Raw genomic sequence first — 27429 nt, 5'->3', positions numbered from 1 at the left:
CCGACAAAATAACGGAACGCCCTGCCGTCATCTCTGGGGCTTTAAATAGGTCCGATTTCGCGGGGAAATCGGAGAGGAGCGCTGGTCGCACTTCCGCGTTCCAGCGTGGAACGCAGACGCCCGCGCACAGGAAGTGACGCGGACGTCTTACAGAACGGAGCGCCGCTGGCTGGATGAGATACAGCGGCGCTCGTTCTGCATCAGTAACATCAGAGATGTTACATACTCCCCTCCTCAAGGGGGCACCTCTAGTGCTCCCAGATAGAGAGGGTCGGTTAGGGTACCTTTGGTGAAATAATCTGATCAGGCGAGGGGCATGTATGTCTGAGGAATTTTCCCAAGAGTCATCGAGTTGGTCATAACCTTTCCATCGTACCAAGTATTGAAGGGTGGAAGCACGTCTCCTGGAATTTAAAATCTTTTCAACCTCGTATTCAGTCTGACCAAGCACTTCCACAGGTGGAGGCGGGCATGGTTTCCTGTTAGGGAATGGGTTAGGAATATAAGGTTTAATGAGAGATACATGGAATGATGAATGTATTTTCCAATCTGTGGGTAGAAGTAGTCTAACAGCATTAGGATTAATCAGATGGGAGATTTGGAAAGGTCCAGTGAATTGGGTGCCTAATTTTTTTGATGGTATCTTAAGGTGAAGATTTCGGGTGGATAGCCAAACCAAGTCCCCGACCTTGTATGTAGGAGGTGCTGATCTGTGGGCATCATAATTTTTCTTTTGTCTTTGTTGAGCAATATCCAAGTTGGAACGTAGAGTACTTAATGTATTTTTAAGAGTAGAAAGGTAATTATCAACTGCTGGAACACTATTTGGGGTGTAGGTAGTTGGCAGACTGTTAGGGTGGAAACCATAGTTGGCAAAGAATGGTGTGAATCTGGATGAAGAACTGGTAGAGTTGTTATAAGAAAATTCAGCTAGTGGAAGCAATTGGAACCAATCGTCTTGTAGATGTGTACAGTAACATCTTAAGTACTGTTCAAGGATCTGATTGATACGTTCTGTTTGACCGTTTGTTTGAGGGTGGTAAGCAGTGGACATTCGGTGGTCAATATGTAGACTTATACACAGGGACTTCCAAAATCTAGAAATAAATTGAGAACCACGATCCGAGATTATTTGAGAAGGAAGTCCATGTATTTTGAGAATATTGGAAATGAAGGCTTTCGCTGTCTCAAGGGAAGTTGGTAACTTCTTTAGAGGGATAAAGTGTGCCATCTTGGTGAGAAGATCAACCGTCACCATGATGGTATTGGCACCATTTGATCTAGGGAGATCAACTATAAAGTCCATTGACACAACATCCCATGGTCTGTTAGGTATTGGAATAGAGGCGAGTAGTCCAAAAGGGGGTTTCTTAGAATGTTTGTTGCGAGCACAGATTTCACATGACTTAACATATTCATGGATGGTCTTAGATAGATTGGGCCACCAATAGTCTCTTTTAACAAGAGGAGTAGTCTTGTTGATTCCGGGGTGGCCTGCTAATGGTGAATCATGAAGATGTTTAAGTAGTAGAAGTTGTAGATTGGGGGGAACATAGATCTTGTTGTTGTGGGTGTAAACACCATCTGATGATTTGGTAAGATCCTTTGGTAGAGGGGAGATATCTCTAGAGAGTGATTGAGAAATTAACTGCCTGAAAGAGGTGGAAACACCAATGAATCTATTAGATGGGATAATAGAGAGAGGCGGAATCTCAGTGTGTTGGTCCTCATGCATTCGTGAGAGGGAGTCAGCCTTGATGTTTTGTGAACCAGGCCTATAGGAGATGTAGAAATCAAACCTGTCGAAGAATAGACTCCACCTGACCTGGCGGGCTGAGAGAGTCTTACATGTTTTTAGATGTTGCAAATTACGGTGATCCGTGAGAATGATAATTGGGTGTGTGGAACCCTCCAGCAAATGTCTCCAATTCTCTAAGGCATCTTTGATTGCAAGAAGTTCTTTTTCTCCAATAGGATAATTCTTTTCTGCTGGTGATAGGGTTCTGGAGTAAAAAGCTACGGGATGTAATGGTTCAGAAAGGGTTGGGCGTTGTGAAAGTACGGCACCTAAGGCATAATGTGAAGCATCCACTTCTACAGTGAAATGATATTGAGGGTTAGGCAGTTGTAGAATGGGTGCTGTAGTGTAACACAGTTTAAGAGAGTCAAAGGATCTCTGGGCTTCCTTAGACCAGGAGAAAGGTGTCTTCGTGCTGGTGAGGGCACTCAATGGTTTGACAATAGCTGAGAAATTTTTAATAAATTTCCGGTAGTAGTTGGAGAAACCGAGGAAGCGTTGGAGAGCTTTCCTTGATTGGGGAATTGGCCAGGAAATAATACAATCCACCTTAGAGCGATCCATCTGGATACCATCAGGTGTAATTTGGTAGCCTAGGAAAGAAATGCTAGACTGGGTGAATACACATTTTTCAAGCTTGGCATATAAAGAATGTGTTCTGAGCCTAGCCAGAACCCAACGAACATGTTTAGTGTGTTCCTCAATTGTATCAGAATAAATCAATATGTCATCCAGGTATACTACCACACAGATGTCAAGCAAGTCTCGGAAAATGTCATTTATGAACCACTGGAATGTCGCGGGTGCATTGCATAACCCAAAAGGCATTACAGTGTATTCATAGAGTCCATAGCGAGTTTTAAAAGCGGTCTTCCACTCATCTCCTGGTCGAATTCTGATTAGGTTATAGGCTCCCCTGAGGTCTAATTTTGTGAAGACTTTTGAAGTTTGAAGACGTTCGATGAGTTCTGGAATGAGAGGCAGTGGGTAGCGGTTCTTTACGGTGATACTGTTTAAAGCTCGGTAATCAATGATAGGGCGTAGGGATCCATCCTTGTTTTTGACAAAAAACATGGCGGCACTTGCTGGAGATGTGGAAGGTCTGATAAAGCCTTTTTTCAAATTTTCATCTAGGTAGACCTTCAGATGTACAAGCTCTGGTTGTGAGAGCGGATAGATACGAGCAGTAGGGATTGGACTATCTGGAATTAAATCAATAGGGCAGTCGTATATACGATGAGGGGGAAGAATGTCAGCGTTAGTCTTACTGAAAACATCTAAGAAATCTTGTAAGTAAGTAGGTAGATCATTACAGTAAATTTCTGTGGAGAGGATCGTATGTATGGGATAACAAGTATTCTGGCAGAAGGTGGAATTTAAATTGAGAGAGTGGTTAGACCAAAGAAAAGTTGGTTGATGAAGTAGTAACCAGGGTAGCCCTAGGACAATCGGGAATATTGGAGATGGAATGACGTCAAAGACAAGAGTCTCTGTATGGTTATTCGCGCAAGTGACCAGTAGGGGTGAGGTTTGAGAAGAAATTGGGCCAGAAGAAGAACTAGAACCGTCAATAAAAGTGACAGAGAGAGGATTTTGTTTAACCACACACAGAATTTTATTTGCATTCACAATTTTTAAATCAATAAAGTTGCCACAGGCACCGGTGTCGACCATTGCGTCAATGGTAATTCTATCTTGGTCCCACTGTAAGGTAAGAGTGACATAAATAAAACGATTAGTGGTAGTACCAGGTGGAATAATCTTACATATGTTAGCTATGTTACCTTCAGAATTCCTCTTAAGGAGTGGACAGGTGGAGACAATGTGATCTGGAGCTGAACAATAAAGGCAGAGGTTATGAGCTCTGCGGCGTTGTTTCTCAGCTTGTGACAAGGGGCCTTTGACAGCACCAAATTCCATGGGGACATCTTTTGGTGGTGACTTAGACCTTCTGAATTGTGGAGGAAGATAAGTGTTGACATGTTCGGCCTTCCTTTCTCTGAGGCGACGATCCATGGTGAGTGAAAGATGCATAAGATCTTCTAAAGTGGGAGGAAGTTCTACACGTGCAATCTCATCCTTCATTGGTTCAGATAAACCAAGTCTGAATTGGTTTCTCAAGGCAATATCAGTCCACTGGGTCTCCCGGCTCCAACATTTAAATTCTGATATGAAATCCTCTACTGGTCTTTTCCCTTGTTTAAGGCTTCTAATAGTATTTTCAGCAGTAAGCTGCTTATTAGGATCTTCATATAGAAGTGACATTTCATCCAAAAAAGTATCAAATGCACCAAGTAAATCACCATGTTCTTGTACATAAGCATCAGCCCAGACTCTAGGTTCTCCTTTTAAATAGGAAATAAGGGTGAGAATTTGAACCCTGTCTGAATAATAGGTGCGGGGGCGCAATTCAAACATGAGACGGCAAGAACTGATGAACTGACGAAAAATCTTTCGGTCTCCTGAAAAGGGTTCTGGGGGGCAAACCTTAGGTTCAGGTCTGTCCCTAGCTTGGACAAAATTTTGGTTGCGTAAAGCATCATTTTCTACACGAAGTTCGTTCATAGTGGTAGTGAGGTTGTCGACTCTTTGTGAGAGTCCAACAAGGTGGTTTGTAAGCTCTGCTGGATCCATTACAATTTCTTTTTAAGGGGTTCCGTTATTATGTAAGGTATGTGATCACACTGCGGTGTAAATCTAGTTGTTTGTGTTGGATCGCAGATGCAGAGGCTTGTCAGGTCTAACCACCAGCTACTCTCTATGTATTCAGAAAGTTCGGGGTTAAATCATCATATCCTCAAACCGAAACCAACATGACCTATAGCTTATTAACTCATAAGCTAATGTGTGGAGATAATAATGAGAAGTCTCATAAACTATAAGGAACACTCATGTGAGAATAATATATGATGATGATGAACAATTTGTGAGTACTATATGATTCCTTCTTTGGTAAATGGTAATCTATAATGTTACTTCACATTGATAGAGATAACTTATATATATGCACAGTCCGATACAGTCAGATGGGACACAAAGTAACCAGAACCTACTGCAGCCGACAATGTAAGCAGTAAATATGTAGACAGATATTTAGTATCAGGTACAAAGATACTTGCGGTTCTGCTGGGGTTTGTAGTCCTTGTGGAGCGGGTTCCTGGTTGTAATGAGACTGTCTCTGGAAGTGGAGGCTGTAAGGGCCAGTATAAGTCAGGCACAGATGATCAGAGGTCTCTGTGGTCCAAGGGTTGGAAGCGGCAGGGATGAGGAGGTCTGTGGAAGATCCTGAGGTTCTGGGTGCAGGCAGGGTGTTCCCAGGTGACGGCAGGTATCCGACAAAATAACGGAACACCCTGCCGTCATCTCTGGGGCTTTAAATAGGTCCGATTTCGCGGGGAAATCGGAGAGGAGCGCTGGTCGCACTTCCGCGTTCCAGCGTGGAACGCAGACGCCCGCGCACAGGAAGTGACGCGGACGTCTTACAGAACGGAGCGCAGCTGGCTGGATGAGATACAGCGGCGCTCGTTCTGCATCAGTAACATCAGAGATGTTACACCCAGGGAGGACGTGTAGATCGAGAATAGTAGAGGTCCAATGACAGAACCTTGGGGGACCCCAGCGATAAGAGGAGTTGGAGAGGAGGAAGTGGAGTTGTACGTGGCACTAAAGGTGCAGTGAGATAGATAAGATTCGAACAACCATGAAGACCAAGCAAATTTAGTTTTTTGAGAAGGAGGGGGTTGTCAACTGTATCAAAGGCAGTGAAAAGGTCAAAGAGTATGAGTAAGAATAATGACTGTTGGTTTTGGCTGTTAGTAAGTCGTTTGTGAGTTTTAGGAGGGCAGTTTCTGTGGAGTGCGAAATCCCGACTGAAGGGGATCACAAAGGTTATTCTCAATGACGTGGCCGCTCAGTCGGAGTTTGGAGGCAAAAGGAAGTAAAGAGATGGGTCTTAGGTTGTTAAGATTGGTGGAGTCCAGTTAAGCCTTTTTTGGTATGGGAGTGACGAGCGCATGTTTTAGAGGGTTGGGGAAGATGCCAGTAGAGAGGGAGAGGTTGAAGATAGGAGTTAAAGAGTGTAGGATAGAGCCAGATGGTGACCGTAGTATTTGAGAAGGAACAGGGTCCAGGGGGCAGGAGGTTAGGTGGGAGTTAGAAAAATCTTTAGTGACTTCCTCTATAGCAGCTGGGTTAAAAGAGGGAAGTATTGATTCTGCAGGAGGACAAGGAGTGTAAAGTGAGGGAAATATCTGTAGAGTAGAGATTTTGAGATGAATTGTCTCAATATTATTTTAGCAATCTCCTGGGCAGTGAGTAAGTTAGTGGGTCGAGGTAATGGAGGACGAAGTAGAGTGGTAAAGTTAGAAAAGAGTTGAAGGGGACAGCGTGAGAGGGTATTAATGAGAGTGATAAAGTAAAACAACGTTTTTCGAACGAATGTTGGCTCAAACTTGACTTGCATACACACGGTCGCACAAATGTTGTCGGAAATTCCGAACGCCAAGAACACGGTGATGTACAAGATGTACGACAGCACTATTAAAGGGAAGTTCAATACCAGTCTTTTTAGTAAAAGTTTGCTGAGAGACGATTCACGCTTTTCAGCCTTGTGCTTTTCAGTCCGTTACTGCGTGACGAATATGCTATCTCCATTACGAACGCTAGTTTTACCAGACAGAGCGCTTCCGTCTCGTACTTGATCCAGAGCATGCGTGGAATTTTGTGCGTCGGAATTGTCCACACATGATCGTAAATTACGAGAACGGATTTTGATGTCGGAAAATTTGAGAACCAGCTCTCAAATTTTTGTTGTCGGAAATTCCGACAGCAAATGTCCATCGAACATTTGTTGTCGGAAATTCCAACTGTGTGTACGCGGCACAGATGCTCAAGATCGTGGCTACGTTTTTTTGAGGCTTCTGGTGTTGTCTGTCTGCCAGGGTTGTAGCGGGGCCTGATTCTGTGTGTAGTGAGGGGGACAAAGGTATCGAGGGTGGATGACAGTGAACTGTTGTAGACAGAAGTGGCCAGGCTGGGGCAGGACAAGGATGAGATTTTGTCGTAGAGACAATCTGTAGCAGAAAAAAGAAGGGAAGGATTAAGATAGCAAAGGTTTCTATGGGTAATAGTTTGGTAGTTGGAAGGCAAGGAGGAGGAAGATAAGGAGAAAGTAAAACTAATAAGGTGGTGATCAGAGAGAGAAAAAGGAATGTTGGAGAGGTCGTGCGGAGTGCATAGGTAGGAGAATATGAGGTCAAGGCAGTTGCCAACAGAGTGAGTAGAAGTGTGTGTCCATTTTTTTAGGTCAAAAGAGGGGGTTAGGCTCAGCAGCTTAGAAGTGGCGCGAGTGTTAAGATTAACAGGGATGTTGAAGTCACCAAGAATGATTGTTGGAATGTTTGAATGAATGTTGGAAAAAAGGGTCCTGTGCGTCTTTGGACCGAATGCGGTGCGATATCAGCCATACTATCTGTATGGCTGATATCGCACCACACAGACATCGCATGTAATGTGAACAGCATTGCGTTGTGGATTACATCTGAATTACATGCGATGTCTGACATCGCACAAGTGTGAACCAGGTCTAAAGGGACACTAAAGGTTCCGGTTTAAAAAAAAAAAAAATAACAAACATGTTATACTTACCTCCACTATGCAGCTTGTTTTGTACACTGGCCCCGATCCTCGTCTTCTGGGGTCCCTCAGCGGCTGTCTCAGCTCCTCCCCCCACAAGAACTAACCCCCTTCATGGGAGCTCTCTCCCATGGGGGTTAGTTCTAGCGCCGCGTCATTGGATGTGATTGACAGCAGTGCCAGCCAATAGCTGCCCTGCTATCAATCCATTCAATCTAGCCAATCAACGGCCAGAATGAGTGGAGAAGAGGACGTCAGGGGCGAGCGCAGCAGGTGAACAGATAAGTAAAACGGGGGGGGGGGGGGGCTATCATTGCCAGGTTTTTTTTCACCTTAATGCATAGGATGCATAGGATGCATTAAGGCAGGGGTGTCAAACTCAATTTCATTGTGGGCCGCATCAGCATTACGATTGTCCTCAAAAGGGCTCGTTGTATCTGTAAGATTAGATGTCCAGCGCATCCCCTCCCCCTACATTAGATGTCAAGAGCCACCCCACCATCAGAAGTTCCCCACTCTCCCTTACATCACAGTGCACCCCCCTTTCCTTATGATGCTGCTGGAAAGAAGATGATGCATTGCTGCTTGAAAGCAGAAAGTAAGGGTCTGGAGGAGGACCAGAGGAGGGCTGCAGCTGCAGGAGAGGTGCGAGGGCCACATGAAATGGCCTGGAAGGCCGGATTCGGCCCGCGGGCCTTGTGTTTGACACCTGTGCATTAAGGTGAAAAAAACTAACCTTTACAACCCCTTTAACATGCTAGCTACCTGGCTTTCTTCACCTTCAATGCACTGACTCACTAACCTGGAACAAAGATGCAGGAAGTTTAATCAGTGAAAACTCATAATCCTTTATTTGCATACTCGTTACAGGTTATTGGCACAAAAAACAAAGTTATTAAAAAATATAATATTCAGGCAACTAGCGTTACTACAAGGAGGGGCCATCAGTGCCCCCGCTGTACAAGTTTCATTTAATTACAGATAAAGATTTTTTTTTATATGTATACTCAATTCATTATGTACAGAAACATCCTGCAGGTTTGAGCCGCAATCTCCATCTCCGTTTTTTTTTTCTTTTCTTTCAGTCTCCTGTTTAATAGATTTATTTCTCAGCATAAGATCAATATTGCTGAAAACCAGGGAGAAAGCTATTCCAAAAACAACTTGTGAAAAGCATTTATTTTATTACACTTACAAGATTTGTAACGCTCATATTCTAATAACCTCAATGCAAGTAAACCAATTTGCAATAAAGTCAGGCGCATCTGCGAAAAGGTCCAGGGACTGCATCAAGGCCAAACAATAATAAGGTGTTTGTCAAAAAAAAAAAACGTCTGGTGCCCTGGCAACAAATGCACCTTGAGCTTGACTGCATATTGCTTGTTATGGTGTCCAGTATTAAATCAAATGAATCAGGAGTGTGCTGTGATTATATTTACTCCATTAGAACTGCTGCTACCGCTCGGATTTATGTGAAACAGACTGATAAATACATTTTTGACTTTTGAAATGTAGTTTCCTTCCTTTTTCATTTCACAGATGATACTAATACTGAAGCTTACCCGTCCTTAAAAATGGTGATCTGGCCAGTAACACACTTCTTGTTCTAGAGCTCATTTACATTGCGCTGCTCTCTGAAGAGCAATAGGCGTAGGCATTATGTTTCCTTGTTTTAACCACTAATAGCCCGCACTGTCACACCGCAACTGCATGCGTTTGGAGGGGGGCTGTGGAATGGCCCTATTCAGTTGAAATAGGGGGGATAAGTTTTACTGCAGCATACAGTGTGTACACCCCCATCTGTGGCCTTTGTAATCCTTTGCTTAAAGTGTTTGTAAAGGCTTGGTTTAAAAATTATTACACTTACCGGTTGGTTTTGCACAGAGAAGCCCAGATCCTCCTCTTCTTGGGTCCCTATTTGCTGCTCCTGGCCCCTCCCTCTTATCGAGTGCCCCCGCAGTTGGCAGCTTCCTATGGGAGCACTGCAGCCGAGTCACAGCTCCGTGTGTCCATTTAAACATGGAGCCCCGACCCAGCCCTGCCCCCCCCCCCTCCCCTGATTGGTTGGATGACTTTGACACCCGTGGGAGCCAATGGCGCCACTGCTTTGTCTCAACCAATCAGGAAGAGTATGGCTTAGACATTCTTGGACATCGCTGGAGAGAGATGGGGCTCAGGTAAGTAATAAGGGGTGCTGGTGAGGCTGCTGCACACAAAAGTTTTTTTTATCTTATAATTATATATTTATTTGTTTTTCTTTGCACAGTATACATAGGTATAGAGACAGGACAAGTACCAAAAGAAAAATATATACATTCATCCTATCAAAATATACATTCGTCCTGACCCTTTCCTCTTCCTATTTTAATACGTCTTTCCACTCTAGCCCCTCTTTTCCCCCCTTTCCTTCACTCTCTCTCTCTCTCTCACAGAGAGACAGGTGAAGAACCCACCCTAACCCTACTTCCCTCCCAAAAAAAAAAAAAGGGTTTCTCCTCTCCTCCTTTTAAGCTATACGTCAGGAAGAAGAAGCCAAAGTATGTCCTTCACACTATACAGATAGTGTCTTTTTTTTTTTCCTTTTTCCCCTCCTTCTCCTCTCCTTCTTCCCCCTTTCCCCTCCCCTCCCTTCCCCTACTCCTCATTACTCTGTCTCAACCATTAGTCTCTTCCCCTCGTCTGAATTTCTAAATAAATTCCAGCTCTTCCACGTTTCTTCATATTGATTTTTCTTACCCTTGGCTGAGAGAACTAGGTCTTCCATGGCTTCTATATCTCTCACTCTATTTATCCAATCTAAAATCGATGGCGGCCTAGTATCTCTCCAATGTAAGGGGATCCCTGCTTTAGCTGCATTAATCATATGACACAGTACTGATCTCCTATAGGTCTGAACCGGGATCTAAGAACAGTGGAGCAAGAAGAATGCGGGATCATTGGGTAATTTTAAATCTGAACATTTTTGTAAAATTCTTAGAATCGTCGTCCAATAGTATCTTATTTTTTTACATAGCCAGAATATATGAAGCAATGTACCGCATTCTTCTCCAGATCTCCAACATCTGTCCGAGTTTTCTGTAGAGAATTTTTTAAGTCGTGCTGGGGTATAGTACCACTGCGTCAAAATCTTATAATTTAATTCCTGGGTCCGTGTACAGATTGAGGAATTTAGAGTCAGGTAGATAATCTGTTTACGTTGGAGTGGGGTAAAGGTCCTATCTAGGTCCTTCTCCCATTTATTGATACCTGGTATCTCGAAATCGTCTGAAGGTTTATTTAGTAATTCATACATTTTAGAGATCCCTCGGAATAGTGGTTCTATATCATTACAGTATGACTCAAAAGTCGTTAGCTGACATTGAAAATTAACTCCCAGTCCTAAAGATCTCATGAAGTGGTTTATTTGGAGAGCCTGCCAAATATTGACTTCGAAGGGGCCTCCTACTTGCGTTAGTATTTTAATAGTTGGCCAAGTTTCTGATTTAATAAAATGTGAAGCCTGGTATATTCCCTTCTCTTTAAGGGACTGAAAGGCCCCAACCTCAATACCTGGACTAAAACTTGGATTTCCCAGGATGAGGAACAAAGGTGATTGTATTGAAGAGAAATCTGCATAATCTTAAGAGTTGTGCCGATTTTAGGGTGTTTTTTAAGAGAGGTCGGTAGGACTGTATAACACCAAGGGGCCCTGCACAAGGAGACTGGACTCAACTGCTGTTCCATGTGAACCCATCTCTTAAATCTGATATGTCTACACCAGTCTTGATAGATGTACTGCATGGTAGTACTTAAATATATCAGAGACTGCCATTCCACCAAAGCTCTTAGATATAGTCAACAATCTCATTGGATCCTTGGGCGTTTCCCCACCCAAATAAAATTCATAAATAGACTGTGTATCTGGCACAGGAACGTCACAGGGAATCGTAATTGGTAGTGCTTGAAGCAGGGCAGACATTTTAATTATATTAATACGACCAAACCACAAATGGAAACCATGTCGCCATTTATCGAGAAGAGATTGTAATAGATTATACATTGGTGGAAAATTTGTTTTAAAAATGTCCTTCTCCTTTGATGGAATGTTTGTGCCCAGGTAAATAAGTGTTGTTCTCCATTTTAAACCAAAGTTTGATTGCATGGTATTACGAGAAAGGGGCGTTATTGCCACACTTATAGCTTCAGATTTAGTCTGGTTTATTTTTAGATTGGATAGAAAACCATATTTCTCAATCTCTCCCATCAAATTAGGAAGGGAAATATGTGGATATGTAACGGAAAACAATAAATCGTCCACGCAGGCCGAAACCTTATGAGTTCCCTCCCCAACCTGTATTCCCCGTATGTCAGGATTTTGGCGAATTCTATTCAACAAGGGTTCTAAAGAAAGGACAAAGAGAAGGGGTGAAAGGGGACAACCCTGGCGAGTACCGTTTGAGATACCAAAGGGTTTTGAAAGGACCCCATTTACTTTTACTGCGGCCTGTGGATTCGTATAGGCACTTTTGATCCAGCTGATCATACAATCTCCCAGGCCCACTTGCTTCAGGACCTCAAATAGGAACTGCCAGTTGACCCTATCAAATGCCTTCTCAGCATCAGTGTTCAAAAACACGCAGGGAGTATTTGTGTCATTTGCCTGATAAATCAAATTAAGAACCCTCGTCGTATTTTCTCTTCCTTCTCTTGTGGGAATAAACCCTACTTGATCTAAATCTACTATTTGGGAAATCCATGGTTGTAGTCTGGCCGCTAGTATTTTGGCCGTATTGAGTAATTAATGGGTCTATAACTTCCACAGTCCGCCGGGTCCTTCCCCTCCTTTGGGATTAACATAGTATGTGCTCTTAAGGTATCAGGAGGAAATGCCGAAAACAGGCCCACCGCATTAAAAACTTTTGTCATTTGTTTACTTAATATCTCGGAAAATTCTTTATAGTATCTTATACTGAAACCGTCTGGCCCAGGAGATTTTCCGGATTTAATTGTTTATAGTGTTTCAGTCACTTCTTCTACAGTGACAGGGGTATCCAAATTACATCGGGTTTGAGAGGAAAACCTAGTAAGGCCTGCTGAAGTAAGGTATTCTACTATGGTGGACCGGGGAGTAGTAACATGTGTCAGATTATATAGGGCAGAATAGTATTTTCCAAATAGTTGTCTCCTCAAGTGTCCCAGCTCCCTACCTACAGAAGATGTCTGTATCTTTTTATGCTGTGTTTCTAATGCCTGGATCTCTTCTAATAAGTCCCTAGTCTGTTTCTCCTTTTTCTTTTTTTTAATCTTAATGCAAAGAATGCATTAAGAGAATTAACCTTCTGCCTTTACAACTCCTTTAAAGTGTTACTAAACCCACAACAGAAAAATCAGTCTATATATGCAGGGAAACATACTTGTTATACTCACTGTGGAACCTAAGGGGTTAATGCTATGCATTGTGTAAAAAGGCTGTTTGATCCTATCTTATCTAATCCTCCCCTTCTTCCCCAAACCATCTCCTGTTTTTTTTTGGGGAGAGTACATGTGATCAGCACAGGGTCAATCAGCACTGTCCAGACAGAGGGTCAGGGGTCATGAAGCCTCAAAGGACAATCGGGGCAGAATGAAAACTCCTCCTACAAGCTTTACCCAGTGCTCAGTTGGATACTGATAGAAGTCACAAGGCTGAATTCACACCTATGCAGTTTTAGTGATTTTTGCATTTTGCAGATTTGCTCTACAGTCCATTTAACATGGTTTCCTATAGAACACGTTCTGTAGTGCAAATCTGAAAAATGCAAAAAGCACTAAAAATGCATAGGTGTGAATCCAGCCTAACTGCTGATGAGAAAAGGTATTTAGCAGCTCTCCACACATTCCTGTCTGAGGCTTTCAGCTTCCTCAGTGAAGCATTCACCACATTTAGGGATTAGTATATACAACGTGTGTGTATATGTGTATATATATATACACTGCGGGTAAAATAAGTCTTGAACATGTCACCATTTTTCTAGGTAAATATATTTCTAACGGTGCCACTGACATGAAATTTTCACCACATGTCGGTAATAACCCATGCAGTCCATACATTCAGAGACACCAAAACAAGTTCAGAAATTAAATGTGTTATACAATGGAGTGACACAGGGAAAACGTATTGAACACGCTACGCTAAATGAAATGTATTTAATACATTTAGTATTTAATACAAAATCCTTTGTTGGTAATGCCAGCTTCAAGAAGGCTCCTCTATGAAGAAACTAGTCACATGCATTGCTCAGGTGTGATTTTGACCCATTCTTCCACACAGTCTTCAAATCTTGAATGTCTTGGTACATTTCTCCATTCATCCTTCAATGACATGAAGTTTGCCAGTACCGTATGCTGAAAAAAGCCCCACACCATGATGTTCCCACTTCCAAACGTCACTGTTGGTATTCGGTTGTTTTTGGGGTGATCTGCAGTGCCATTTGACCAAACACGGTGTGTATTATGGCATCCAAAGAGTTCAATTCTGGTCTCATCTGACCAGACTATATTCTCCCAGGATTTCCCAGGCTTGTCTAAATGTTGTGCACCGAACTTTAAACAAACTTCAACATGCTTTTTCTTCAGCAATAGAGTCTTTCATGGTGAGCGTGCATACAGGCTATGGCAACTAAGTGCATTACTCATTAGTAATTACTAGTGCAATTACTAATTGTTTTATTTGAAAAAATGTGTGTTTCTGAAGCTCTCCACAAGGTCCTTGGCTCTTGGAAACTCTCCTGATAATTCTTTTTACTCCTCTGTCAGAATTCTTGCGAGGAGCACCTGGTCATGGCCGGTTTATGATGAAATTATGCTCTTTCCATTTCCAGATTATGGCCCCAACAGTGCTCACGGGAACATTCAGAAGTTTAGAAATCCTTCTGTAACCAATGCCATCAGTATGTTTTACAACAATTAGGTTGCAAAGGTCTTGAGAGAGGTCTTTTCTTCTACCCATCACGAGATGTTTCTTGTGTGACACCTTGGTAATGAGACACATTTGTATAGGCCATCAGTTGAGACTGAACCAGCTGATAATAATTTTGCACTGACAAGGGGCAGAATTACTTTCTAATTACTAATAGATTTCAGCTGGTGCCTTGGCTTTCCATATATATATATATATATATATATATATATATATATATATATATATATATATATAATATTATTATTTATTTTTATTTTATATTTATTTATTTTTTGGGGTTTAGAAAAAATTGTCAGATTGCTATTGATTCGCCTGAGATAAGCTGACACATTTCAGATTCAAATCTTCTATGATAAAAGGATAGTTTAAAATAAAGAAGTTTAATATTGATTGGTAGCAGTGTAACAGGAGCTAATTAATAAATGGGCATTATATATCAGTGTGTCTTTATAACCAGGAAGCTGACAATACATTTCAAATTAGGAGTGGAGATTATGGATCAGGGGTGCAAACAGATCTATGTCCCAAGCAGAGTGGCCTTGGAAAATTATGGAATGGCTCCGGCGTAGTTCCAAGACACTTTAGTGCAGCACCTTTTGGGAAACTGAAGTTTCTCTAGAGCACATATATAAAACACAAGGCCCGTGGGCCGAAACTGTCCCGCCAGGCCTTGTCATGTAGCCCTCGCACAGTTTTGCAGCCGGAACGCGGTGGAACTCCATTCTGCACCTCCAGCTCTCACCATCTGCTCTTGCTCCCTGCTGTCACTTATAAACACAGAAGTTTCTGTGTTTACAAAGGACAGTCCTTTACTTTCAGTGGCACCTGGATATAACAGATCTCTGCATGTGCTCAAGGCGGGGACAGATCTCCTGAATGTATGGGGGAGAATAAACTCCCTGCAAGGCAAGGCCTACACAGGGAGGTACTAGAGCCGCATAAGGTAGTAGAGGGAAAAGCTTTGGAGAGGGGGTTTGGGGTTGGGGTTGCACATCCTGCACTCTGTACACAACACATCCATGAACTCTGTACTCTGTACTTTACGCACTCATGAACTCTGCACTCTGTACATTGCACATTTATGAACTCTGCACTCTGTACGTAGTGTAATCCTGAACTCCAATACAGCTGTCCCTCTGAGGGCAATCATACTGGTCATGTGGCCTGCAATGAAATTGAGTTTGACACCCCTGCTCTAGAGCAACAGATATAGACAGCAGAGAGTGCACCTGAGTGTAGTGTTATGTAACTTCTGAGAGTGAATCTTCTCACAGCAGGGCATGCTTCCTTAAAGGAATCTCAGCTTCTCTGGAAACAGGAAGGCTAGGCTGGGTTCCACAGTGGCTAGGTTGCTGTAGATGTCCTAGAGGAGAAAATTCTGACATGTGTGTTTACACTAATGCCCTGTACACACGATAGGTTAGTCTGATGAAAACGGTCTGATGGATTTTTCCATCAGTTATCCGATGAAGCTGACTGATGATCAGTCGTGCCTACACACCATCAGTTAAAAAAACAATCGTTTCAGAACGCGGTGACGTAAAACACAACGACGTGCTGAAAAAAAATGAAGTTCAATGCTTCCAAGCATGAGTTGCCTTGATTCTGAGCATGCATGGATTTTTAACTGATTGACGTACCCACAGACGATCGTTTTTTTTCTATAGGTTTGTTATCCATCAGATCATTTTAAAACAAGTTCCTATTTTTTTAACCTATGGATAAATAACCGATGGGGCCCACACACGATCGGTTTGGTCTGATGAAAATGCTCCACTGCAGGTTTTCCCCATAAGGAAACTGCCGGCTTAAAAACCCCTGGGAATTCCGGCGGGAAAAAAGAGAACATGTTCTCTTTTTTCCCGCAGGGGTTCCCGGCGGTTTTGCTGTCGGGAAAACTGCGATGGAGCATACAAACGGCCGGGATTCCCGTCCAAAAGCTCTCATGGCAGTTTTCCTGCCATGAATACTGGTCGTATGCATGAGGCATTGTTGTTGTTTAGTTATTAGAATGTTTGCTGAATCTTCCAATAAAAATCATACTGTGTATGTGACAATCCTTAGAGCCGGTTCACACAGGGGCGACCTGGGAACCGACTTGAAGTTGCCCCAAGTCGTGTGGTTGATAAAATCAATGGAAGTGAATGGAGCCGTCTTAATACACAATACTGAAGTTGCTCCGACTTCAGAAAAGGTTCCTGTACTACTTCAATCCGACTTGTAGACAACTTGTACCCATTGATTTCAATGGAAGTCGCCTCAGAAGTCGGATCACTGTCTTAACTGAAGCAACAATACAGGAAGATAACATACATTTCTCAGGCAAACCCCTCCCTCCCCCCTCCCACAGAGCTGATTGTTGTTTGATTGCCCACTGGAAAGCCTCCTGTCCTGGAGGTGACTTGAAGTTGCCTTGTACTGTTCTGGAGGCAACTTGAAGTTACCTTGTAAGTTGCCTGATGATTCATACTCAATTTGTGTATAAGTTGCCTCCCAAAGTCGTGTTAGAAGTTGTGTTGCCCCTGTGTGAACCGGCTCTTATGCAGTTTTATTGTTGTTTATACTAAATCATCCAATTTATGCCTCCTCAGTCTCGTCATCTAGTGTATTAGGCCCCGTACACACGATAGAATCCATCCGCAGATAAATCCCAGCAAATGGGTTTCTGCGGATAGATCCTATGGTGTGTACACGCCAGCGGATCTGTTTCCGCGGAGAAATCTCCTCTGGGATGGATTCCAGCAGATCGGATATTTGCTGTGCTGCACAACAAATCCATCTGCTGGAATCCATTCCAACGGATGGATCCGCTCGTCTGTACAGACTTACCGGATCCATTCGTCCAAAGGGATTCCCCGCACGCGTCGTAATGAATTGACGCATGCGTGGAATTCCTTATATGACAGCGTCGCGCCCGTCGCCGCGTCATAATCGCGGCGACGGCGCGACACGTCATCGGCAGAGGATTTCCGCGCGGATTTCAATGCGATGGTGTGTACACTCCATCCCATCGAAATCAGCGGAAATCTTTGAGAGGATTTATCCGTGGAAACGGTCCGCTGGACCGTATCTGCGGATAAATCCTCTCGTGTGTATGGGGCCTTTGTCTATATAGCCATCTTGCTATGCCATTAAATGCACTTTGTACTACATAACCACCAGCATGGTATGTGTGGGTGTTTCTTTAAATCATACTTATCTGTTTACATATTACAGTTTGCAGAATGCATTAGTCATCATGATATAGCACACTTATGACTTTAATAAAAAACTGTTGGAATAATCATCATGATGTAGCACACTTATGACTTTAATAAAAACTATTAACTCTTACTAAATGTAATGGTATGTACCTTATAAGGCTCACTGTTGTCAATTGAGTATTATTCACTATTAAAGTATGAGGCCTCGTACACACAACTGTTTTCCTCGACAGAATCCATCAAGAAACTTGGTGGTAGAGCTTTTTTCCAGAGGAAAACGGTTGTGTGTATGTTTTTCATCGAGAAAACTGTTGAGGAACTCGACGAGAAAAAAAGAGAACAAGTTCTCTTTTTCCTCGACGGGAGTCTCAATTTTCTCGTCGTGTTTCTCGTCGGGCTGGTTTTCGACGAGAAACACGTTCGTGTGTATGCTAAGAAACCCGCACATGCTCAGAATAAAGTATGAGACAGGAGCACACCTTCGGTAAAAGTAGCGTTTGTAATGGAGATAGCACATTTGTCACGCTGTAACAGTCTGAAAAGTGCAAATTGTCTCTTACCAAACTTTTACTTAACACGCAGTAACATGAGATTAGCAAAAGCAGCCCCAAGGGTTGTGCCAGTGGAATTGAACTTCCCCTGCCGTTGTATGTGATGTACGTCACCGCGTTTGAGAACAAGGAGATTTGGTCTTAACAGTGTGTACGCAAAGAAAGCTTGTCGAGTTTCTCGATCGTGTGTACGAGGCCTTACTTGTCAATTATCACTCCATTTTCTGCCTACACTATATAATACAAAGAATCGTCAAAGATGCCTGGATAGTTGCTGTGCCATTCAACTAATTCTAGTTAATAAATAAGTGATTGTATATTGCCTCGTACACACAACCATTTTTCTTGGCAGGAAAAAAAATACTTTTTTCATGATGTGATTCCTCTCCAGCCTGACTTGCATACACACGTTCATGCAAAAAAACATCCGACCAAATCGCGGTGGCGTACAACACGTACGACAGGACAATAAAGGTGAAGTTCCTTTCAAATGGTGCCACCCTTTGGGCTGCAAACTTGATTCTGAGCATGGACGTTTTTTTCCCCTTGGAACAGCATTCACGTGACCGTTTTTCGCGACGAGAAAAAGACTGACTGGAAACAAGAGAAAAAAGAGAGCTGGTTTCAATTTTTTTGCGTGCAGTTTGTTTGTCGAGAAAACTGCTAGGGAGTTTGCACACGACCAATATAAAAAATGGCAGTTTTCTCGTTGTGAAAACCGGTTGTGTCTACAAGGCATAAGTCTTTGATCCATCCTTGATCTCTCGAGGCATATCCTCTCCAGTGCTCCTCACAGTAGGAATTGACTGGCTGGGTTGGTTTTCCCCAGCCAATCTCTTTTGTTTTCTCCTAGGACTTCCTGGAATTCACCGGCAAGGCCAAAATTGTATTCATGTTGCCGAGTCATTGCCAAATCTGTAAAAAATCTCAGGGCCAGACACCCTGTCGGGAAATGTTTGTAAACATGCTTGCCTAATCTCAGTCTTCTTGCATGCTGCGCTGCCTTTCTGGTGCCAGTTAGAGGCCCAGTTAGAGGCCCAGTCAGTGTGATGTGAGCAGGAGGTGAAGGGGGCTGCATTCCGAGCAAAGCACAAGACTGTTTCCTAGGTGGAATGCAGCATGAGAAGAGCTGGATGGGGTTGAACTACAGTCATCAGGACATGCCTAGAATCACTGGCACAGGTAGCCGAGATGTCAGCAATGGGCTCACAGGAGGCAATGATCAAGACACATCTAATTCCTGCCTGAAGGGTCAATAAACTCTATCCCATTCCCCATCCATAAACCTGCAGCGGGAGAGTGATCTCTACCCTTCTCCCAATCCATGAACATAAAGGAGGTCAGTGGTCAGAATACACTATTCCTTGCAGTGTATATTTAGGGGGTGAGTGATCTACCTACCTACTGTCTGCCCATGGACAAAAACTTTCGCAAATATATGGCCACACCTACCATTCAGCTTGGTGCATATGAACACATTTTATTCTTTCCTGTAGGGTATGTACAGTATAAGGTGCCAGTAATCTACCACCCTACTCCCCATCCAAGTGGAGCAATCCTCAGGTTAACCCTGCCCCCCACCCCATTATCCTTTTTGGGAATACCAGTTCCCAAATATGAAGGTAAACTGCCTCTTGGAATTTTCGTTCTGCTCTTCCTATCAATCCTTCATTAAAATAAACATATACGAGGTATGGTCAGTAAGACCTCATTTGGAATACTCAGTTCAGTTTTGGGCATCAGTTCACAAAAAGGATATCGAGGAATTGTAGAGAGTGCAGAGAAGGGCATCCAAACTGATAAGAAGCATGGAGGAGCTCAGCTATGAGGAAAGATTAGAGGAACTGAATTTATTCTCTCTTGATAAAAGGAGATTAAGCGGGGGATATGGTCAACATGTATAAATACATTTGTGGTCTATATAGTGAACTCAGTGTAGAGTTATTCACCTTAAGGTCATCACAGAGGACAAGGGGGAACTCTTTACTTCTGGAGGAAAGGAGATTTAATTTCCTCCAAATAAGGAAAGACTTCTTCACAGTAAGAGCTGTGAAATTGTAGAATAGACTCCCTCAAGAGGTGGTTCTGGCCAGCTAAGTAGATTGTTTCAAGAAAGGCCTGGATTCTTTCCTAAGTGCACATAATATAGCTGTAAACTAGTAATTATAGGTAAGGTGGATCCAGGGAATATCCAATTGCCTCTTGGGGCATCAGGAAGTATCCCCCCCCCCCAGCTGGAGAAAATTGGATCATGCTTTATTGGAGGTGGTTGGCATTCCCTTAGATCAACTGTGGGTATAGGATTGTGTATATGGAGGTTTTCTATTTTTGTGCATGTGTGTGTTTTCTTTTCTATGTTGGTTGAACTGGACGGCCTTTTTTTCAACCATATTAACTATGTAACATACACTCAACCAGACCACACATGCATGATTACTGAAAGATAATTTATAAAAAAAATGTTTGCAGCCAATAGATTACACTTGCATATCTGCCCATAATCTGATGAGTTATAGCTGTGAAATAAACCTGACCTTGCCTAAAAAGTTTTTAAAGTAACAGCTGTATTTATGAGCTTACAAACTGAAAATACCCGTATACATCTTCATATCAATCCCTGGGTTCTTGCAGAGACCTCTTGGATCCTAAACCTAGTCTGTACCTGGCACCTCAACCTCTGCCCAGGTGCCCAAGTCAAGATATAATTCCACCCCTTTCCCACAGTAAGCTCCACTTGATCATTTAAATGTCAAATATCAGAACCAGTGAACAATAGATGGTCTGGCATTTGAAAGCTGAAATATTAAAGCAAGACTGGGTGAGAGGATAATCTTGCTGCTGCATGAATGAGAATTGCAAATAAGGTCCAATGACCAAATCTTGCACTTTGCCGGTAGGTAAAGTGAGGGATCCATGGTTAATGTTGCAATCATCCCCATTATTGCAGGGCCATGTACCAGCTCACATCCACTTCATTTTAGCTTAAAATGTTTGTACAGGAGAACAATGGAGGAGCCATGTATGTAGTGTACTGCCCCATACACACGATCGGAATTTCCGTTTCGATAAACTCCAAAGGATTTTTCTGACGGAATTCCGTTCAAGCTATATTACATACACACTGTCACACCAAATTCCGACCGTCTGAAACACGGTGACGTACAACACTACGACGAGCTGAGAAAAATGAAGTTCAATGCTTCCAAGCATGCATCGACTTGATTCTGGACATGCATGTTTTTCTCTCTGTCGGAGTTTCCGATATAATTTTTTTTCATTGGAAACACATGTTCTCTTTCTAATGCCTTGTACACACGATCAGAATTCCCAATGGAAAAAGTCAGACGGAATTTTTTCATCGGATATTCCGACCGTGTGTGTGCCCCATCTGAGTTTTTCCATCGGAAATTCCGACAGACTTAGAAAGAGAACATGTTCTCTTTTTTTCTGATGACATTTTTTTTATTGGAAATTCCGTTCGTCTTTATGGAACTCCGACGGAGAAAAAAACACGCATGCTCAGAATCAAGTCGATGCAAGCTTGGAAGCATTGAATTTCATTTTTCTCGGCTCGTCGTAGTGTTGTACGTCATCGTGTTTTGGACAGTCGGAATTTGTTGTGGCAGTGTGTATGCAAGACAGCTTGAACAGAATTCCGTCAGAAAAGTCCCAACGGAAATTCCGATCGTGTGTACGGGGCATGAGTCTGTCGGAATTTCCGATGGGGCATACACACTGTCGGAATATCCGAAGAAAAAATTCCGTCTGACTTTTTTCATCGGAAGTTCCGATCGTGTGTACAAGGCGTTACCTTTACACAGAAGCTGGCTAGTATTATGAGTATGTTTTTGGTAACTAGAAATTAAAAAGATTCTTTACTTTTAAATGGCAAACTAGAATGTGTGTTGTTAATTCTGCAAAATATAATTACCTCTTATATTGATGAAAATAGATGTATCATGTTGAAAGGACTGATGTAATTCAAAGAGGTTCAAACTCTAGGAGTGAGTGAGTGAGAGACTTGTAAAGCGCAACACATGCGGACTGAATCGCCTCTGGGCGCTGTATCCATTTCATTGGTAAGGAACCCCTTGACCTCAGAAGAGATGGGTTTTAATCTTTCTCCTGAAGGCCAAGTGGTCCGACTCCAGTCGGATGGTGGTTGGTAGTGCATTCCACAGGCGAGGTCCCTGGACTGCAAATCTTCGATCTCCTTTGGACTTGTATCTGGCTTTGGGTATCTGGAGGAGGTTTTGATTGGTGGATCGCAGAATGCGATTGGGGTTATGGGCTTTTATTTTTTCGCATAGATATTGGGGGGCGTTTCCTTGAATACACTTATGTATTAGGCAGAGTGCCTTGAAAGTGATTCTGTCTTTTACTGGCAACCAATGAAGGGATCTCAGCGAAGGTGAGATTGATTCCCATGTTTTTTTTCCAGTCACTAGTCGAGCGGCCGTATTTTGAACGACTTGCAGACAAGTGATTTGGTATTTGGGGAGTCCGAGATAGAGGGAATTTGCGTAGTCGAGTCTGGAATTGATGATTGTTCCCACCACGACTGCAATGTCCTCTTTCGGGTAAAAGGGCGTGAGTCTGCGTAGTAGGCGCAGCATATGGTGGGATCCGCTGACTACTGACCCTATTGGCGATAAGGGAGATCCCTGAGGGACTCCGCATGACACTGTACGTTTTTCAGAAGTGAAAGACCCCAGGAGACAGGTATCTAACGCACCCATGTTTTATAAGCCCCCCCTGTCGTTATCTATGCAAGCTGTTGCTTTTACTGAACTTGTTGACTCGACATTAATTTGTCTACTATGGAATACTGGTAGTATTATATTGATGCATTTTTTATTATTAAAACATAGTAAAGCTAGGAAATTAGCTTTCATCTTTCATTCATCTTTCATTTATTCTCTTGCATTTTTTTTATGTAGTGGCACAAAGTCGGCAGCAGCTTCCCCAGTCTTGTGTTTGCTCCCAGAAGGCAATTCTGTCAAGGAAACGAATAATGAAGAAAAAAGTAATTCCAAAGAACACAGTGGTGACACCGGTTCATAGTGTACACAGCATGAGTGTGAGAGAACATAAAACTGTGGTACTTCCAGAAAGAGCTAGTCTGTTACAAGCAGAGCATGTCAAGAAAGAAGAGAATCATGTGCCTGGATTCGGTATTGTTGTCAACTCGTCATCTTCCGACGTAAGTTGCAATTCAAAGGTTAATTAATTGCTCTGGCCTTCATCAAAGTAATGCAACTCACACAGCTTCTCATTACACCAAACCTAAAAACATTAGCATTTGTCCTTTGCAGACTATTTTCTCTTTCCCATAAATACGCAAATGATGGATATTCAAATGATGCTTTATGAAAATGTAATCCTTTGCGAACTGTCGCATCACCTTAATACATGAATATTATAGGAATATATTTACTTCACATTTTATTATTACAAAGCATGCTATCTCTGGCTACATCATGTGATTTCAAAGATAATATATGTATTGTTTTCATGCATTTTTGATAGTATGTGTTGGTAGCGTTAATTTCATTGTGTAGATCCCTGGTGCACCAGCCCTCTGCAGTAGGGGGTGTTAACTCTCACTTACACTGATCACCGATGTAAGGAGGGGGTTAACTCTCACTGACACTGATCACCGATGTAAGGAGGGGGTTAACTCTCACTGACACTGATCACCGATGTAAGGAGGGGGTTAACTCTCGCTGACACTGATCACCGATGTAAGGAGGGGGTTAACTCTCGCTGACACTGATCACCGATGTAAGGAGGGGGTTAACTCTCACTGACACTGATCACCGATGTAAGGAGGGGTGTTAACTCTCGCTGACACTGATCACCGATGTAAGGAGGGGGTTAACTCTCACTGACACTGATCACCGATGTAAGGAGGGGGTTAACTCTCACTGACACTGATCACCGATGTAAGGAGGGGGTTAACTCTCACTGACACTGATCACCGATGTAAGGAGGGGGTTAACTCTCACTGACACTGATCACCGATGTAAGGAGGGGGTTAACTCTCACTGACACTGATCACCGATGTAAGGAGGGGGTTAACTCTCACTGACACTGATCACCGATGTAAGGAGGGGGTTAACTCGCACTGACACTGATCACCAATGTAAGGATGGGGTTAACTCTCACTGACACTGATCACCAATGTAAGGAGGGGGTTAACTCTCACTGACACTAATCACCGATGTAAGGAGGGGGTTAACCCTCACTGACACTGATCACCGATGTAAGGAGGGGGTTAACTCTCACTGACACTGATCACCGATGTAAGGAGGGGGTTAACTCTCACTGACACTGATCACCGATGTAAGGAGGGGGTTAACTCTCACTGACACTGATCACCGATGTAAGGAGGGGGTTAACTCTCACTGACACTGATCACCAATGTAAGCAGGGGGTTAACTCTCACTGACACTGATCACCAATGTAAGGAGGGGGTTAACTCTCACTGACACTGATCACCGATGTAAGGAGGGGGTTAACTCTCACTGACACTGATCACCGATGTAAGGAGGGGGTTAACTCTCACTGACACTGACCATCAATATAAGGAAAGGGTTAACTCTCACTGACACTGACCATCAATATAAAGAGAGGGTTAACTCACACTATCACTGACCACCAATGCAAGGGGGTTAAATTGCACTGCCATTGACCACCATTGTGGGGGGGGGTTATTTTTGCTCTCACTGACACCGATGTTGGGGGTTATTTTTGAACGCACTGACACAGATGTTGGAGGTTAAAGCACAGTTCCCACAAAAAATTAAAAATTAATAGCCAGCAGCTACAAATACAGCAGCTTCTGACTTTTAATATATGGACACTTACCTGTCCAGAGTGCCCGCGATGTCAGCAGCCGAAACTGATCTGCAGCTCGTGGATCGGCTGCTGCTGCCGCCATACTCGGTAAGGGAATCAGGAAGTGAAACATTGCGGCTTCACTTCCCGGTTCCCTACTGCGTATGCGCAAGTTGCGTTGCATGTCTTCAGTGGTCCCCACTGTGTTCTGGGAGCTGTGTGTCTCCCAGAACAGAGCGGGGGTACAGAGTAAGCGCCGGAAGTGGCGTAGATCACCAAGGTGATCTATGCCAGGAAGTGGGAGCAAATACCTGTATTAGACAGGTATCTGCTCCCCCCTCCCCCCTAAAAGGTGCCAAAGGCGACACCGGAGGGGGGAGGGTTACAAAAAGTGGAAGTTACATTTATGTGTGGATTTGGACTAGAGACTAAAGTTGTGGACTTTGAAGGCACGCGGTAGATATGTTAAGAAACTAGATAATTTATTTTATAGAAATGTCATAAAAGCAGTTACAAATATAAAATCAAAGAAATTAGATCAATAACTGGTCCACGCAGGTTATCACATTCATAATACAGTTGTATCATCAAAAAACTCAAATAAGAGTATAATCAAAAGTTAGCTGTGCGATGTGTAACCAGGCGGCGGGTCCAGAGGAAAGGAGTAACATAAAGGATTACTAAGGTTCGCCTGACAGTGACTCGAGCTGGGCATCGCCGCTTAGTGAAGGATTGGCTAGGGCGGCTCGGCTGCTCTCGGCTGCTCTAGTCCTGCAAAGGGAACTGCGTTCCTGCTGTGAAAAAAGTGCAGGGACGCCGTTCCCACACGTTCCCGCAGGACTTGAGCCCTGAGTATAATGACTTCAGAATGTTTACACAATGCTGTCCTCTTCTAGAGAGAGAGGTTATACTTGCCTGTAAACACAGGGAAGATATAGAAAAAGTAAAACTAATAACATATTGTAATGGTCACCACCGTTTACGACCTTCCATCACATCCAAGACAGCTTATCGACACTCCAACCAACAGGACCCGATCCATCCCATTTGTCAGAATAACCGAGACTCACACAGCTCTGGTACTGGTTTCAAAATGAAGACAACTTTAATGGTTCACTCTCAGCTTTTATACAGTTTTCAAGGCACATGAACAATCAAACTCTCCACCCACACCCTGGGGGCTTCAATACACCTTCAGATGGCTAATTGCTAAACATTCTAGACATCTCGGCGCCGGGCTATAATTATCATGACCTAATCACTGCACATTCCTTCATTAACAGAACTCAAACAAAACACCATCACACAATGATCTCTTCTCAATCCACATCCCTAGACAGACGTTCTGTCTCCGCATACAGCTTGGCAAGTTCCATTACACATCTTATATCAATAGAAGTCACACAAAGCAGCATCACACAATGAGAGGTCTTTCAGAAGCAGACTCAATTAGCATGTCACTAGCCAGGGCTAATCATAGAAATGAGTCACTATTGACTGGTTGGGTCACAATTAACCAACAACTTGCAATATCTCAAGATCCTGCAATATGAACTATCAGTTATGTCCCCTGTCCTGTAATTTAGGATATAATTTCTCAGTCACCCTATGGCCCTATCGGACATAAGGTGACCCTAGACATAAGACTCCTTGGTGACGCCGGTACAGGAGTACCCCTCATCCTTACAAAGTCTCTGTTTGTCCCGGGTCATTCCGTTACACATATTTTATGTAATCACATAGTATGTTTAAAAGAAGACATTACTTCCAGCTTTTTGCCTTGTAATTGTGGATTGTAGACATGTTCATATCTTTATTCATTGCATTATTTTACTTGTAGACATGTTCATATCTTTATTCATTGCATTATTTTACTTTGATAGCCAGATGTGCAGTTGGCTGAAGGGTTTGATGTATTCATGCCGAAATCCCAGCTTGACTCCATACTATCCAACTACAAGAGGTCAGGGAGCCTTCTCTTTAGAAAACTTGTCTGTGCTTTTTTCGATGATAAAACTTTGGCATCATCACTACCCAACGGGAAACGGAAGCGCGGACTCAATGACAACAGACAAGGACTGGATCAAAATATTGTGGGAGCAATAAAAGGTACACATAGATCATAATCCGTGATTTCCTTTCCTGAGTCATGTGGTATGTGTTTTCCGAATTGTATGGAAAGTATTTATAAAGTGTCATAACCAAGGAATAATTCATTTGATAAACATACAGGGACAAAAGTTTGCCTTTTTAAAAGAACACGCATATTACCTCTAATTTCTATCCTAGCAATAATTCTGTGCACCAGGCTCTGCAAATTACTATGATGAGCTGTAAATTGTAACGCCCTGTTCCCTAGACTGCTAGCCAAGTTTCCTGCTCTCCCTGTATGAAAACAGGTATATCACATACTTAGTACACATGCCTATTCCAGTCATACACACTCAAGGGCGGCCCTTTTCT

At 42.9% G+C, this 27429-nt stretch overlaps 1 protein-coding gene across 1 annotated transcript in view; it reads left to right on the top strand.

Annotated features, from left to right (window-relative positions):
- Positions 1–27429, top strand: part of BEND7 (BEN domain containing 7) — a 93654-nt gene that overhangs the window by 54401 nt on the left and 11824 nt on the right. The window contains exons 5-6 of the mRNA XM_040343412.1: positions 23067–23329; positions 26850–27075. Of these exons, the coding sequence (XP_040199346.1) occupies positions 23067–23329; positions 26850–27075 (489 nt within the window). The remainder of the gene's footprint in view (positions 1–23066; positions 23330–26849; positions 27076–27429) is intronic.

Source organism: Rana temporaria, chromosome 3, assembly GCF_905171775.1.
Source record: "Rana temporaria chromosome 3, aRanTem1.1, whole genome shotgun sequence".
NCBI lineage: Eukaryota > Metazoa > Chordata > Amphibia > Anura > Ranidae > Rana > Rana temporaria.
The sequence above is the reverse complement of the archived record's forward strand: the minus strand, read 5'-3'. Positions and strand labels throughout refer to the sequence as shown.